General features: G+C 44.0%; 1 protein-coding gene across 1 annotated transcript; it reads right to left on the reverse strand.

The window, feature by feature from the left end:
- Positions 1-9,525: 9,525 nt before the first annotated feature.
- LOC110011512 (DNA polymerase) lies at positions 9,526-17,212 on the reverse strand. The gene is given in 6 exon segments (XM_088877374.1): positions 9,526-11,651; positions 11,654-11,909; positions 11,911-12,124; positions 12,126-12,511; positions 12,695-12,888; positions 17,131-17,212. Coding segments are annotated over 6 exon segments (1,965 nt in total). The 3' UTR covers positions 9,526-10,818.
- Positions 17,213-17,663: the final 451 nt, after the last annotated feature.

The raw sequence follows: 17,663 nt of genomic DNA on the forward strand, positions 1-17,663 counted from the left end.
TTATTCCAAAGGAAGCTCTTCTAAGAAGCAGATACCAGATAAATGTAGTCAAAATGTAGAATAACGACGAAGTAGTACAAATATAGGTAGATACCCTGGCACCGTAAAAGGCTGGAAAAAGGCCCTTTTGATCTGTTCTTTAGGGTATTGTACAAGCCTCAATTACATCGAGCCTCTACTAATACTAAAAAGGTCTACGATCGGTCTCTAAATGTGTATGTACGGGTATTACGTGCGGGCTTCCAGTCGAGATCAAGAGTTCGCTTGGTTCATAAAGAGATTAGGGTCGGAAAAAATCCACTTTCTTCCTGGGTAAAGTCCCCCGCTAGCTAGAATTCCATACTACACGCAGGGAGCTAGATCGTATACCGTAGAGAGCACACTAGAGAGAGATCATGGACTTCGATCAAGGTAAAGAGCGCTTAAGCTCATGTACCGCACCACCACCGCTATCTGGAACAGGTTCTCATGGTGCGCCGATGCGTATCGAATCAGATTCGCAGCCCTCTATCACGGCGGTGTACACAGATTCTGTTAGGGTTCATCAATCTCCATCCATGGCTCATTGGCTCCTTCTATTCGGCTGATCGATGCACTTATCGGCTGATCCATCCATAAGGGACATTTGCATTTCCATCTCCCCATGTAGTAAACATAGCTCATTTCTTCCTAGATTCATGATTCAAAGACTCTCTTTTTCTTCCGTCATTTAGTCGAAATAAGGGTGCACCCAAACAAGTCTCATAAGAGAAGGACCTCGAATTCCCCTCCTAAGGGGCATATTCATGCACGGGAAAAGCATTCATAGACAAAATGGAGTTCAATTGTTCTCTAGCTGTTTGATAAGGATGAATTTGACTTTAATACTATGATAATTCTTTCTTTACTGTTCCACAACTTATTCAGTTTCTTCTTTGGATTTTATCTGTGTTTAACCTATTTATCCATTGGTTTTTACCCTTAGTAGTCATTCCTATTTCTAGGTAATGAAATTCAAGACTTATCTGAGTTCCTGCTCAAAGCAAAGCTAATAAACTCTTCACTTTAAAATAATGAACTTCAAAGGAAAGGCTTAAGCAAGCGCCATCAACGACCATTCAAAGTGGGTTAGGCGCCCTCCGAACGTGCTAAGAATCTGCTCAAGGGTCGATGTAATTGAGAACGAGCGTCTAAGTGGAAAGAAAGGTCCAACTGAATGATCTGGTCCTACCAACTCTGAAAAAGAACAGCCCTTCGCTGTACAAATATACAACACCGACAGGCACCGCTTTGTCTTCTCCTGACACTAGCTCATCCCGGTATGAGAACCCGCCTACGTATTCATCATTATTGGCCTCCTCAGTGAAGGTAAACTCCTCAGGCTATAGCACACACCAACATTACGCCTCGGACTTGCATAAAAAAGATCAGATAGACTCGCCGGTACAGCTTTATCCGCCTTTCACTTTTGTTGCGATGACTGCCATGGTAACCGTTAGGGCGATTGCGGCCACCCATACTGCGATTGCTCTGGCCGACTTCTCTTCCGGCATGGCCAAAAGACTTTTATCGCCTCTTCCTTCTCCTTCCTGGACGCCAACTCTTCCTGCCTCTGCGAGCTGCTGTTTAGCAGTCGCAGCTATCTCGTTTGCCGTTTCTATGTTTCCGCCGATTCCCACCTGACTTATGATCTCACTTGCGCTTTCGGGGGACAAGGTGTTCCACCATAGAGCGGCTCCAATGCATAAAAATGGTAAAATGTTTTGTAGGCGCTCCGCTACATTCTGTATTTGCTCGCAGGGGTTTTCACTATCTGCTCGCGGAAGCTGCCATTTCTGGATTCCAGCTCTTTTGGACTTTTGGACCAGGGCGTTATTGATTCCTCTCTCGGGCGATCTGAGTGTTTGAAGAGCTACTTCGTATCCTCACTCTCGATGAGAATGACCTATACCTAATCATTTCTGACTGATGTAGACCTCTACGCGGAGAGAGCCCTAAAGCACTGTAAGCAAGTTACTCCACCAAGAGAAGTGCGAATCCGTCAAGGGCATTCCCAGCAGCATTAGCTAGTTATATGCAAATAACAGCCAAGGAAGGAATCGGGTCAGGAAAGAAGAAGACTGGAACCGATGTTCCAGATCATTACGAATCCTAAGCCAACTGAGTTATCTCGTTTGGCGTGGGCATCAGTTGAAGTTTCAGTTGTTGTAAATTATCGATGAGAAAGGTTTTATGGGAACTTTTCAATAAAGTGACCCTTTTTGGAAAGACTTAGGCTCAATCGCAGCTTAACAGGCTCGCTCGCAGCATCCTTCCTCTTGAAAGAGTTCTTTCGAAGCCCCTTTCTAACACCTTCTTTTTTCGTTGGTAATGGTTTCAGGTTTTGAATGGATGTCCCAATTGGGTGAATTCTTAAACCGAGATGGATTCTTGCCCGACCAAATAAGATAAAAGCTTGGCAGCGAAAAGGCTTTTCCAAGAAGCAACTTCCTTATTAGGGGGCTCCCCTATTGATATTTAATCACTCTCACACAGGGGTGGCGGGTGGATACAGAAAAAGACTAATCCAATCTTTTAATTCAACAAGAAGTACCACCAGTGTGATAGAATGCGATTCCGAGTGATAAGACGTAGGTAGGATAAGAAGGTATAGGATGGAACCGAATCGAGCCTACGGGGAAGTTGTTGCTCCTTAGAATGCCCAACCAAAGTCTAGCCCAAGGAAAGGAAGAAGGAAGCTTCAGAGCTGGAAAGGCTTAATAAGCACATCTCCAGTAGTACACTTAGCTTACACCTTCTTTAAACTTTCACATGAATTTGAAGCACATTTTTACGAAAAAGTATTTATTATAACATAAGCATTGAACACTTTAGACTAGGTTTTGGCCCATACATGCAAACACAACAAAGAAAACCAAACAAAGACAGAGAAAGCCGTGCATTAAAACACACTACTTTGCGTCGACGGACTACTTATTTGAATCTTCTAGAAAAAGAGTCGACGGACTCTTCTAGTCTCCCCGGTGACCGCGGGGGACAGCATGCACAATTAGGTCTTCCTGCTCCGCCCGCAGCGCTTGCTGCCTCCCCCTCAAATCCTCTATGCGCTCTCTGGTAGCGCGAATGCGCGCTTCTTTCCTGGCAGGATCCATTGTTCTAACACTGTTCAAAAGGAAAGAAAATAAGAGCTCATCAAAGACCGGACAAAAGGATTCTGACCTTTTATCAGCATTTGTAGCCTTTATGTTGAACCCGGGAATATGCATTGACGAGTTCTGTCTTCCCATTTTGCTTTCTTGTAAGGGGCGCATCCAAAAAGCCTTAAGTTACTGTAATCCGGTTGCTTTCAAAATAGAATAGGGGACTTGCCACCGGAAAGAGAAGATTGATAGGAAGAAGAGGTGGGGGCAATGATGGTCCTACAATCAAGCTAGCAGTTCTACATGCTCAATACTTTTCAATCTCCCTTATCGTTTGTGGGTTACACTAAGGCTAGGCGAACGTTCTGATCCAGCTACCCAATAATTCCTTATTCCAAAATGGGCATTCATCCGCCAATGGGAAACTTCTTAGCCTTTTGCCTCTTCTCAATCTAGGGAAAGTACTACCCTCAGAATAAGTACCGAGGGGGGAGGTTAAGGTCCCGATCAGATCAATGAATTGCGTAAAGAATGCGGCTTGATTCCACAACAGGAAAGAGCAGCGGGCAACTTTGAAGCTTGTTCCCACCGTGATTGTGCTGTCTTACTCGACGAAATGTGTTTAAGCAAAAGGGCTTATTCAGAGAGGGGCCCTATTGGGCAAGAAAAAAGAGGATATCTGGTTCCATTTGGGAAAGAGTCGAGTCTTTCTTATAGACTAGAGAAAGCGTGTTATAGAAAAAGAAGCGCGTATGCCGGGCGGCCGGAAACTCTATTATTTAACAATATTCCTTTGAAGAAGATGGTTTACCAGCATTGATCTTAATCAGTCTGCTTTGCCGATATTCGTCAATGAATTCCGCCCTTTCATATTCTGAATACTCTACTTTGTCAACAGTCAGCTCGGATGGTACTGGGTTTTTATTTCTTAAATGAGAGGAGTTTTAGCTTTTCCAAGTCTCTTTCTCAACTCTCTCGTAATACGCCCGAAAAAGAAGACCTCTTTCTTTCTAAAGGAGAAGGGAACGAGTTACTTCCTGTTTTTGTTATTAGCTAGGGGCTTGGGTTACTAGAGATTTTTGGTACTAAACTCCCTTTTGAGAACCAAGCATCTCTTGAAGCCAATTACTGGGGCCAACTACAAGCAAAGCTGTCTAGTTCTTTCTGATCGTGATAGGAGAAAAGGTGCACTTTATAGCCACTACTCTACTTTTGAAAGAAAGGATCCACGGGAAGATATTCTTGTTCGGATTGCTAGCTTAGCCGCCCTTTTGGATACAACCATTTTCATTTTACAGCTTACATCCAGGCCAAGTCCTTTTCTGCCTGTGGGAAACCAAGCAATTGATTCTCCCTGTGCTGTGTCAATGTTCTGGGTCCAAGTCTCACTCTTTAATTGCTCTTGCTCTCTCCAGAAGCTTCACTTGCGACCTTTTCTATCCTAAATGAAATAGAGAAAGAGGCTCGATGTAATTGAGCGTTAGCGATGGGCTGGGTAACGAAGGGTGAGTGTAACGATGGTGCGAAGCAGAGAAGGAAAGTAAAGGGCTTTGTGGGCTAAGGGATCTCGATATGCCCTTTTAGATGAGAGTCAGTAGGCCTAGAAGGCTCCTATGCCAAAAGAGAATGCTCTACATGACTAAAGTCAAGGCGAACGGCATTAGTACAGCTGTTAAGAAGACTCTCCTATGTTGACTTTGTAAACTAATAGGCCTTGGTAACCTACCGGTTACTTTTTACATATAATTTCTAATGGAACTGCCGTCTATTGTATAGGGCTACTATATTCATTTGTACTCGTCTACTAATGCCGGTCGGAAAATACCCCCATACAAATAGAATCTCGTCTCTCATAATCGGGCGTTTTCCGCCGCCTCAGTGAACCGAGTTCAGTTAGCCCTTAGTAGGAAAGCGAATAGGTGCGGATGTAAAACTGTCTAGTTCCTGTTTGACTCTGAAAGCAAGTACTTTATTTTCCCGGAAACTAAGGCTTCCACGAGATATCACAGTGGGGCTAGACTAGAAGAGTCCTTTGGCAGTAAGTGCTTTAGTCCGGGTTTCACCAGCGGAAAGGGATGTCGAAATCAAGTTTGCCCCTTCTTTAAAAAAAGTAGGGACATGTAAAGCTAGTTAGAGAAGCTCTTAGGCCCGGATCACCCATTTTTGTCCAGCTTTTGAGGAGTAGCTCGCAACCAAAATGAAGGTATGATTCAATCATCTATCTTTGATAATGCCTTTGATAGTGCGATAGTCTCTTTAGCAAGTAGGCCAATCCGGGAATGAACTAGCCAGCCAGTTACTGTAGCCAGGATTCTATCGAAAGCCTTTATGATACTCTTTGTTGCACTATATAGAATAGTAAAGGAGGGAGTAAGAAAGTGTATGTACTACGGGCAAGTTCAAGTGAAAGCTCTAGTCTAGAGTCTTTAAGGAATCTTCTTTCTGCCAGTAGTAGCTAGCGCGAGGTGCCATAATGAAGGGAAGCGAATCAAGTGGGGGCTGATTCTAAACTAAGAGGGCATATCATCTTATCTTGGAAGGGAAGGTGAAATGGAGGTAAAGGCAAAAAAAAAGCTAACAAAAGAAGAAAGAGCATCAGTTGTGTCAGATAAAGGAAGTCTGTAATGAAATAAGGAGGAGCTGAAAGCTGCTTCCCAAGAGAGGAAGGAGGGAAAACTCTGAATGGTAAGCAGTTCCCTTATTAATAAGCCCAAAGAGGCAGACATCTAGCTAACAGCTCCTTGCTTTGACGGGGATATCTAAACCATTTCATTGCCTTTCCTTATTGCTAAGAGCTGCGATGCCTACTTCTATTCCTTTTTCATTTCCCATCCTTTCATTTGAATGAAGGAGAGTTTGTCCTAGCCAGTTTCCTCAACTCAAGGTCAGAAAAAAGCGGAAGAAGCGCTGTGCTAGTGAATCGAGAAGTCTTTCACAGTCTTATTTATTGAAGTGAACTTTCAGCAATAGCCGAGTTCATCGAAGGAGCAGAAGAGGGTAGAGGAGGTCGATTTTGGAAAGTCCCCAACTGGTCTTGACCGACCAACAGCCCTTGCTTGGCTCTTCGGGCTAAAGTCTTTTGAAAAGCTTTTATGATGCCGTAAAGAAAGCCTTTTTTTTGCCTTGATTACCCTAGTAAAGATATACCACGCAAGGAAGAGAATAGGCTGCAGACTGTGGCACTGACTTTCGGAATGGAATGCGCAGGGGACAAATGCCAAAGCAAATGCACAGAAGAAGCTCTTAGATGTTTATCCAGTCTTAACATCAAATCCTTCCTCCTCAGAGGTCCGCAAAAGAAAAGGAAAAGGTTTAGCGTAGCCCAGATACCCAGAATCCACTCTTCTTGATGGAATCCCCTGCTTGAGAAGCTGTTGTCGAATAAGGGCTGGAAGTCTTCTGCATCTAGACAGGCCAATGACGGATTCGAACCTTTGACGGCTAAGGCGGGTCGTTCTAAGCCTGGTGCTTTCTTTTCTTCGAAGCCGGTCGTGCCGGGAACGAGATTCTCTTTGCCGTTCAGCCGGCGGCTAGGCTGGTTGTTTAATACGCGACATAGGATAAAGAAAGAGGTCTTTTCTTCGCAAGAAGGTCGCCTTTTCTATACGATGGATGAATGTGCCGATAGGAGAGCCATGTCCCTCAGACCACCTCACTAGATGAACCTTTTTAGCCCCCCGCTTCTGACTAACCATGAGATTAGTCATCCGAGCGAGACCTTGTGGGTTACAGCCTTACCCAACTGGTGTAATTTTGGGAACTGTGGAGAGAAATCTGTCACAGCTGAGCGCACGAAAGGAAATTTTTATTTTATGTTCGGCCTCATTTCCGAGGAAGGATGCTGCGATAGAGGAGAAATCGACTGGAATTGCCCCCCAAGGCAGAAGGGGGGCAAGAAAGACTGTATGACCGCACTCGTTCTAGCAGATCTGTCTTTGTCACAGCACTCTCAGGCCACTTTCCCAAGACAATAGGCTACGGAGCGGCAGCCTCAAACGAAACGAGGAAGCAGTCCAATCTATTCCATACGATCACTGATCGAATCGGGCTTTTTCATACTCCTCCAAGTCAGCAACGGGCACTACGGGTACTACTTTCATGGTGATTAGTTTTCACCTCCTTCCCCTCCCACCTCTATGGCAGACTGCAAGCACAGAAGCTAAGGGCACGATTGCCCTACGGAGGAATGCCCTAGTTTCAGAGCAGAGGTGAAGAAGCTTTCATTCGAGAAGAGGAAGCATCGGGGGTGGATGTAACTATTTTTTACAAAAGCTATTTAGAGCGATCCCCGTAGATTAGAGAAAACAGGGAAATAGCAAGGAAAGCGCTGGACTTTGCTACAGACATAGCAGGGGAGACTCTGACTACTAGCTGTAGGGATCCCTAGGCCTCACATTCGATTAGGGAAGGCAGTCCCGATACTATAATAATCAGTGGACTGCTCGCCGCATTGATTCTTTCTTTATCCCCGGATGGATATTGAAAGATTCCTAGTACCGACCTTACTTCAGGGTCGGGGTCAGGAAGATAAAAGATTCGACCAGGTGAACCTATATACCATTAAGCAAAAACGAAAGCAAGTTGAGGGTTAATTTAGCTATTTCCCGATCTTTCTTTTGAAAGGAACCCAACTCAAAGCATTCAGTCTCAAAGGATCTCATCGGGAAGCACTCTGTCCAGCAGCCCATGTTCTACACTGGCTTAATGGCTTGGTGGATGTCTGAGAGGTTTCAACTCTTATCACTCTTTCTTTGACGTTGCTGTCCCCCTTCTCTGATTCCGTACTAAATTCCTTGTCACCTGCCTGAACAGACAGATCGTCAAATGGCGACGTATATAAAGGTTCCTCACAAACTGAATTGCTTTCTCGAGTTGCCGAAGCTGAGCTTGTTCTCTCCACTCTTGCTGCTTTCTTTGCTATTGCTTCTGTTGAATGGTTGAGGGGTGAATTTAAACTTCTACGACTAAGTGCTATGGAAATGGTTCTCCACACGGAAGACCTATCCCCCCGCTCTACGAAAGAAATGAACGAATGGAAGACAGCCAGAGGAATTCCGAACTGCCATGCGGGGTTCTTATACCAGCATTCCCTTCAGGCCGAATCGAAGACTGACCTAAAGACGGAATGGAAGCTTGAGCTCAATCCACCAGTGGGCGAACCTATGACTTCAATATTCCGAGGCTTGAGTTTCGAAGATGAACGACCTAAATATCCGATCACACACGAGGATAGAAAGAAGATCAGTTACAGTCCTGGGTTGACGAACGCCTGGCTGGAGTGAGGATGCCTTAGACTTGGATGAATGGCAGGCTCATTACAAGGTTCAACACCCAGCTAGATGCCTTATTGATTGAGGTCCTAAACTTCATAACCGGGGACTATTTACCCCCTGGTGGAAAAGGGGCTATCTATTCCACGGCTACAGATTGTTCCAAGGCCGGCACCTAAAAGCTCCTCAGATGGCTAAACAGGCGGGCAAACTGAGAAGGACCAGCAATCTCGAAGCCAGATTGACCTTTCTTCGGAGATCGGCTCAACCCGTAAGGAAATAGATTACCACTTTTACTAAGTGTAATCGACTATTTTTTGTTGTCGATCCATTATTTATGAGACCCGAGGCATTTATGCACTTGCAGATCAATCATAATTGAGGAATTACATCGTGACAAGAAAATGCTACCTTCTTTTTATGGCGTTCCACTAAAGCAATAGTTTCTTTATGATCCCAATTCCTTCTTTTCGTTAGTCTAGTTTGAGAAGAGAGGCTTGCTAGTCTTGAACAGACGAAGAAGGTCGTTGGGAAAAGAAGAATGAGGACTAGGAAAGTTTATCATCGTCAACTCCAGAACGCCGTGGAGGCCTTTTTTCACCTTACCGAAAGAGGGGCTGCTCTCCGTTCCGTGTTCCTGTTGACAAGAAATTCCGCGAATTCCTCCATCCTTTTTGCACCATTTCTTGCATGAATGCTTTGAGTTGAAAGTCAATTATTCTGGAACAACAAGACCTACAGTAAGCCCGGAAAGGAAGGCAAGCTTGCTTGTTTACGAGCTTACTTGACTTGAGTGAATTTATTCAGGTAAAAGACTCATATAAAGAAGCTGCTGGACAAGCAGAACAAGGACTGTTAGCTCGGTTGAAGGGCAAATGTGACTTTCTTTATTTCTTTGTATTAGTTATCTGGAGCAGCGAGCTAGTCTGCCGAAAGCCAGTGCCAGCTAATGATAGATGCCATCCATCCATACTGCTACTGCTACTTTGAAAGCGAAAGCCAATCTTCCATTCTGCTACTCGTGCCTTTATCCAAGTCTTCTTCATCTGCACCTGCAAAGAGGGCATCCTCGAGCAGCTCCTTGAGGAAGGAGGTGACATGACATAGTTAATGAGGAAGGGGTATGCATCGTCTAATAAGAGAAAGGCTGCACATGAATGCACGGAATCCACTGGGATAGGATGGATGAAGCCAATGATGTCCCCAAACGAGAAGACTGATCTTTGAATAGAAAAAAGAGCTGGTTACTCTCCACTCCAACTCATTGGGCTCTTATTTGTTGCAGTGTAACTCATTGTCGATGAGGAAAAACCTGGTGCCCACTCTATCTCTGCCAATAGAAAAGAATGCATCTCCGACAAAGTAGTTATTAACAAGTTCAGCACTATCCTAAACTGTGCGGGTGTGGTAGGCTGATCTTCCTTATTCCGATGTTTTTGTTGCTATCGATCAAACCCTGTTACCGTTCTCGAGAGGAGAAAGATAAAGATAGATAGGGCGCGTCATTAGATCTGTAAATAACTTAGTGCTTTAAGGACGACGAGTCACGCCCTGTAAGGTCAGACCGTCAATCATCGGTTCAATTCTGCTCGTACCCTTTCTTTTTCTTTGCTTGACTCATTGGATTGAATGTAATATCATTCCCCTAATTGGTAGAGGGCAAGACCAGTCGAAAGCATACTATGAGAATTGTTCTAGTTCCATCTGTGCTTACTTGACTCTAGAAAACACTACTTCCTTCTTCTACGTTCCCCGAGGGGGAAAGCCTTGAATGTAGAGGTGGGATAGTGAAAGAGGTTTCCCATAAGAGGAGAGAGGGAAGACTAATGTTCGCCTTACCGAACCAGCAACAGAAAATTGCGTATATAACACAAAGACGTAATCTGAATCTGATATGGAATGAAAGCTCTGATAGTTTAGACAGAAAGATAGGGCCAATGAGTGCAGTGCTACAGTAGTGCCTTTCGGGGTCGTAGCGCCGCGAGGCCTTGAGGAGCTTGATTTCAATTGAAGATTTTTTTAGTGTTGTCAGTAGTAAGGGTGCATTTCACAATGATAAACATAATATACCTTGGGTTGGGTATTGAATAAGAATAAGGGTCGATGTAATTGAGCTCTCAGATAGAACTCTCTGGTCGAATTGAAAGCTCTTGCTTGTTGTCTGTAGCGGTAGTATATACTTTCATCTCTATACCGGGGTTTCTAGTCAGCCCTTGCTTGTTCCGTAGCCTGTTCTGTTAGTAGGAGGCTCGTCTAAAGGACGGATACAAGACTTTTTGGAGAGAGGAAAGTTCTTATACAATACCGGCCCCCAGAACCCTCGTTGAAGGGGAACATGATGCGTTAAGTCATTTTTCTCCCGGGCTCAATAATTTCTCTTTTAGAACGTTATTTTCAATCTGTAGTTGTTTTACTTCATTCCATAGTGATTAAATTCTTCTTTTTCCTACGTTATTTAGGCATGATAAGTCAGTGACCTCGATTGGTTCTGTATCTACCCAGAGATCACAGTGATATACTGGCATCCTTTTGCTCACCAGCTTAAGACCTATCCTTACTAATGTGTCTTTCTTTATGATGTTAAGAGTGTGCCAATCAACCCGGAAGTTGGAGGATACCAGTACCTGTTCTGTACGAGATGGGTCTGCGTACTGTGACACAAACCATTCAGGAAAGATCAGGTTTTTTGCTGGTCCCTTGAACTTTCTAACTTCTTTGCCATCTATTGTGCTGTAAAAATAGGATTTTTGAGCGAAAAAGTATCCTTTCATGATTCTGTCCTCTAGCTTAAACTTGCCTAAGACAGAAGAAGAAATCACATCCTCAGGTAGTGGCTGACCAAGCACAACTGAGTCTGTGTCCGTGTAGTAGCAGTCCTCTCTTGAGATATACGGGTACATATGGATCCTAGCGGAGGCTGTTATCGCAGCAGCTAGTTGGACTGCTGAATTCTTCGGTGGGTTCCAATAATCTGAGCCCATCTCGGAATTGCTATGTTCGGTATTGCTATGGTAGGTAACGATGTAGTTGTTCTTGCTAAGCATATCACTGGATATGAACTCACTATTCCTGATCAAATGTTTGAATCGATTATCATCGCAGATCTCGGTTATCGTGCTTTTTGGGTTAATACCAAATCCACCGTATAGCGAATTCATAAGGATCTTGTACACATAGGCCAAGGCCTCATTACCATCTTTCCTTGCCTCTAACCTGCTCTCAAAGAGTGAGCTAACAAAGACCTTGAATGGGCTTTCCATCCCTCATAGAGGTATCCTGAGATTGGGATCACTGTGTAGCCTAGGCTTCTTGCATACTTTAACTCCTCGCTATAATACACTTCAACAAATTTCCCGGTTGGAAAGATGAGAGTATTATTCTTGTCTTGATAGGGTAGAAATGTCCTTTTGATAGTATTCGGACATTCCACATATGCCTCAATAAAGCCAAACAAGCTATCATCTAAGTCCTTACCAACCAGATTACCATGCCAGACTGGCTTACCACCAGGTAACTCCTCGTTCCTTCATTACAAAGGGATAGAGAGAGTTAACATCGTAGTAGTAGAGGTCCTCGCCATAAGGTATGTATGTATCTGTATGACCTCCGTAGTATGCCCGCCTTAGAAAGCTGTCTTCATTCTTATTTGGGATGTAGATAGGCCAGTTCTTTTCATCGTAGTATTTAATGCGAAAGATGCTTAGAGCCAGTGAGGAAACTGTAATCTTGCTTTCCGTTATACAGATTCCAATAAATCTCTTGAGCTTTTTTCATTACACCTCCAAGGAGAAGGATGTCCTGCTTCATATAGTCTAACAAGCTTGTCTTCATACTAACCAGATTTGACAGTTCAACCTCTTCATATGGGATTGAACCTTTCGGTCCAAGATCCGGGCATAGATTCTTAGCTAGGGCGTTAAGTTTGCCTGGGAGAAGATTCAAGGAGTCTCTGAAGCGAAATAACAGCTTTTTCTTTTTACCTTTACCAGAATAGACAGCTATTTCGTAAAGCCTATGGTTCCTAACCAGCGGTTTTAGCTTGTAGTTCTTATGATGACATGCTAGGTGCTTAAGCAAGAAAATTCCATCGAATCTAGAGAAATTGTGGAAGTAAATAGTTAACTAGGCTGAAGTTTTTCCGGTGCGCTTGCTAACGAATAAAGCAAGGCTGAACGAAGTTGACCAAAGTAGGTAAAGCTTCTTCCCATAATTCGTAAAAGAGGGCTCGGACTCAGACCGAACGAACTCCAGAAGTTCATAACGGGAACGTCTAGTCGTAAAGTTAGTGGAGAACAGCCATCGGACCAAGCCCAATTCAATCTCAAATCGACGACGAGGGATTCTACCACGCTCACTTTGACGTAGCTTAACTTCTTCTTGATCCTGCTCCATTGGAGTTGGTTCATTCAGTGTGTCGCTCCCACTTGCCCCAGGAGGCTGAGGCTCGATGTAATTGACCTCTTCCTCAACTGGTTGATTAGGTGCTCCAAGATCTGGATCTTCGATTTCATAAAACTTTCAGTCTTTAGTAACCTCGCCTCTGCTAGCAAAATCCTCCTTTAAGAAGGTGACATCTCCTTCTTTCTCTCACACTTCCGTCAGCTTCTTCACCAATGAACACATATAGCCCCTGGAATGCTCAGGATCTTTTCTAAAGAAAAACTTTTCCTCCTTGACCTAACTTCCCATGCTTATGAGAAGGAGTGTGAACGTAAGCTTAAGCTGCCGAAACCTATGGTCGTTGATTACCCAAATCAGCCTTTTCTCGGATGAGATAAAAAAGAATTGACTCCCCCTGAAAGTATTATTGCCCTTGGCAGAAGCTTCTCGCAGCAACTATCCATAGCGAGAGAGATCCCTTGTCTTTCTAGCCTACCTATCTATAGACTATCTATAGAATAGCACGATAGAAGTCCTAACCTATAGCAAGCAACTCTAAATATCGAATCAAGTCTCCGCTCTTTAGATCAGTCCATCCGTAGTTTAGTAAATCCGGTAAATTCTTCCTAAAAGTATATGACCTTCCCCTCCCATAAAGAGGGTTTTGTTCTTCCTTTTCTAACAAGGATGATGCGCGACAATGACATGAATTCAATACTAATAAAAAGAAAGGTAAGCCCGCCGCTGAAAGAGACCGAAGAAGGTTCAACTAGCGCTTAGAGTTCGGTGCGAGGTCAGTAAAGCTACGCTCATTTATGATCCACTGATCGAATCCGAATGAACTGGGACACTAAGACCTTTTGCGGAAACAACCCCTGCCTTTCCATACGAAATTCCTTGAGTCGCATGCTCAGGTGGGTAGGTTGATTTGGGCAACCATACTTCTCACCCGCTTAAACAAGATGAAACTAAGACTCCATCGAGGAAAGACGAAGAGCGCGGAGAGAGTGTTCGGGGAAAAGAGCCTGGAGCAATTTCACGATAACTGCTGAGGGAATGCGGCTTTACTAGTACTCTGTGAGACCGGTAGATTTAGGAGGGGCTTCCCAGACACCTCTTTGAAGGCTGTGTCAGGGATATGAGATTCACTTAATAGATAATATTGCAAAGTGCCCTTCTAACCATCGGCTTATTTGATCCCGAGCGGATGCTTCTAGCAATTTCTCGCGTCTATAGACGTCCACCTCTTTACATACCTTATTGGTCGCTCGACCTGAAAGTTTAGTTAAGTTAAGTAGCTCGTCCATCAAGCTGATTTCGATCTATGAATGTAAGTGAGTCGTTTACTTCCTGGGGTAATCCAGCTCGTTCTGCCGCATTTCTTTCATTTTTTTTTAGAGGTTAGGAATAAAAACGTGAGGTGAGCTAAGTCTTTGGCTGGCGCTGGTCCATCTAAGGAAAGAGATCTGTCTGCTGAGGAAGATCATTTAACCTATAACTCTCTAACTGAATTAGACCCTTTTTGAAAGCCCATAAGGCAGAACGAGACCCTTTCTTTTCATAATTTCATAAGGAAGGGACTTATGGGCAAGGGCGGTTCCGGCATCAATAGGGGCTTTGGAAGTCAAGGTGCTTTCCTTTCTGCGATCCGCTGGATGACAGGGACGTAGTTTGCTTCCAGTCTAAGGTCCTTCTCTTTGGTCTCCTCGGTTGTCTGACTCTTCGTGGACTTTCCTTTTTCTTTCAAATGTCTCTAAGAATAACTGATCGTTCACCAAAGAAAGGCTTGGGCTTGACTAACCATTGCTCCGGAACCGTGACCCACCTTCTTTGCATTCGCCGATGCCGACTGGGCTGGCTGCCCCGATAGCAGACGGTCAACTACTGCTTCTGCGTCTTTCTCGGAAACACCTACTGACTTGGCTTTCCAAAAAGCAACCGACTCTTTACCCAGTCTAGTGCCAAAGTAGAGTAAAAGGAATGGCATTCCCGTTCAATATAAAAAGAAGAATCGAATAACCTAATCATAGATGTTGGCGGGGTGCGCTGATGATCTACTTTTTTTTTAAATGGGGTCTAATCTATGCGTGGAATTTTGCAGAGACTATTTCGTAAGTGAAGAAAGATAATTTCTTCTAGAACGGTCCCCTATGACGAAGAAGTCCTTAACTCTCCTATGAAGTAGTTGGGCTAAAAGGAAAAAGGTCGGTCGGAAAGAAAGGCATCCTCCCCGGCACGGCAGGCGATTTGGGTCGACTTGGTTTTAGGTGGGTTGGTGCCGCGGGGGTATCTTAAAAGATTAGATGATCTGGATATGAATCATGTCTCTCTCATTGCTTTGAAGCTTATTACGAAGTAGAGACATTCTATTCGCGATGACGCCCGAAGCAGCTTCGCTATCTTGATTTCTTCACTCCTCTCCGATCTCCTCAAGAGGACTATTGTGATCTTGGCTCTTGCCTTAGCGACTCTTCCTGGTTCTTAGTTGAATCCGAAAGCCCTCATCTCCTATGTATTCCAATTGCCTTACTAAAGCTGGTCTTAAGCTAGCGTTGAGTGCTTCCTACCTAAAGTATGACTCTAGCTTTCTTTACATTCTCGTAAGCACAACCACTACTATTCCCATTCCTAAAGCTCGCCAGCATACCAGCTTAAATAGTGAAAAACTATTCGTTGAGCATCTTTGTAAAGAGAAAGCGCTTTATCAACTTCTTTTCGAGGGTGCCCCACAGACAGCGACAAAGAGGGCCTTCAAAGGCACAACAATTTCCAATCAAATAATGTCTAGATCCTCGCTGATGCCACCAGTAGAAAGAGAAAGAACCTCATCGGGCATTTGCCCGGTATCCGTACTTGGTCTCGTCTTAGTCTTTCTGAAATAGACCCGCTTGGCCACTCTTCACTCACGAAAGCCAACAACATTGACAGAACCCATTCATCTAAGGGCTTCACCTGCCTCTCTAAATCAGCGAAGGGGGAAGGCATGATTTAGACATGAAAATTTGGTCGGGAGCCGTAAGCCCTGTTTTAAGGAATTGAATCATAAGGGATTGGAGGATCGAGAGGTAGTTCACTAGTTCATCTCGGTAGAACACATAAAATATGTATGTGGTTGGGTTCGAATCCCAATGAGCTAATGCGAGGTTCTGAAAGAAAAAGATCAAAGTGACTCTGATGAAGAAAAGAGCTACGAAAGTGAATCATCCCCTGAGGAAGGAGCGAGCTTTGACCACACTAAAGAATTTGTTGTAAAGGCTGCTCATCATACTAGTATTCCAATTCCTTGGACTACATTGGCTCCTTCTTCACAATCTTTTGTTGGTGGCACTCAAGCCTTCTGGGACCCTCTACCCCAACGTCTAATCTCTCTTCTATTTCTTCTGCCTTTCTTTCCCATGACGAAAGGGAACATGCCGCTAGCCGCTTCGAAGCCCATTTGTGCTACCAGGTAGATGTAGTTGCTTGGGGACGACTTCCATGATCGAACTATCCTCTGTTCTCCGCGGCTTGCTTTTTGTACTCTTTTGGAGCCATTTGACCTGGTTAGCCTAACTCGCTTTCCTTCTTTATTGGGAGCTTTTTGCCCTTTCAAAAAAGCAAAAAAAGCTTCCGAAGTCTTTAGGGCGGATGCCCGTCCCTTTAGATGCTTTAACATGACCCTAAAAAAGGATTTATTTCCAATATATGTCTTTCTGCTTTAGATGGACAAAGCTATTAAAGTGAATATGGTTAAGGTGCCTACACCTACCCTGCAGTCGAAACGCTTAATCCCAGTAGTGCCCCATAGTGGCGGACATTATTAACAACAAGACCAAAGGGATTGACCTTGATTGAATCAGCAACGAAGGAGAAAAAGATTCCAGTTAGTTAGGACTTTTCTTTTTGCTTCTTTGAGCTCTTCGAATCATCTTCATACTAGAATTTTCAGCTAATTCCTGAACTTCTTGATGAGTTTCGCCATCAATGCTTAGGGGATTAGGGTCAAAAGGATTGTCCGAATAAGAATAAAGCTTTGAGCAATTTCTGAACTACTAGGGAACAGCATAGTCAGAAGGGAAAGCGAACCCAAGCAAGGTCAACCTCACCACAGAAAAGATTTGAACTCACAAGAGAGCTGAAACCAAACCAAGGAGCCTAGCTGCTATTTCACCGGGAGTGAATCTAGCTATGGCTATTTTTCACTAACTAAGAATCTCCTGAAAACCAGGTTAGTTATAGGCTATATCTTGCCATGGTAGGGGCATTCCCTCTTGTAGCAGTTTCAGTCCCCAATCCAATTTCAGTTTCAGAATAAAGGTAAGTCGAGCCTGCAGTTGGAGTGTTAAAGGTTGCAGTCCCCGAGGTAACACTTTATATATTACCATTCTCTGTCCCAGTCCCATTAGTCCTTGACTCTGTCAAGCCATCAGGATCAGACAAGGAAGAAGGAGGAAAGGAAGCCATTGAACTGAGAGAAGACGATCGTCTCCTCTCTTCCTACTCGATCTTCGGCGGGCTCACTCACTCAAAAAACGACTCTAGTAAGTAGCGCCAAAGCGCGTAATAGACTTACAACTAAGCAATTACACGCAATCAACGGATGTTCATGCATTGGCCCTCGATAATGCTTCAATCGATAGTTGACGACCATCGATGTATGATTACTAGCCTCTATTCCTTTTGAGCTTTGAAAGGCTTTCCAGCCTTTTAGTATAAATAAGAACTCTGGGGCGCGAAGTCACTTCCGATTCACTTATTTTTGAGCCAGGAGCTAAGCATTATCCGTGAAATGAGTCATTGAACTAACTGTTCTCACTCCAAAAGAAAGCTCCTTTATTTAGAATAAGATGTAATCCGCCAGAATAAATGGAATGAATGCGTATCCAACCCGCTGGTTGGGTTCCCTAATAGTCTC

This window comes from Sesamum indicum, unplaced genomic scaffold, assembly GCF_026168435.1.
Source record: "Sesamum indicum cultivar Baizhima isolate 11 unplaced genomic scaffold, ASM2616843v1 HiC_scaffold_134, whole genome shotgun sequence".
In the NCBI taxonomy this organism is placed as follows: domain Eukaryota; kingdom Viridiplantae; phylum Streptophyta; class Magnoliopsida; order Lamiales; family Pedaliaceae; genus Sesamum; species Sesamum indicum.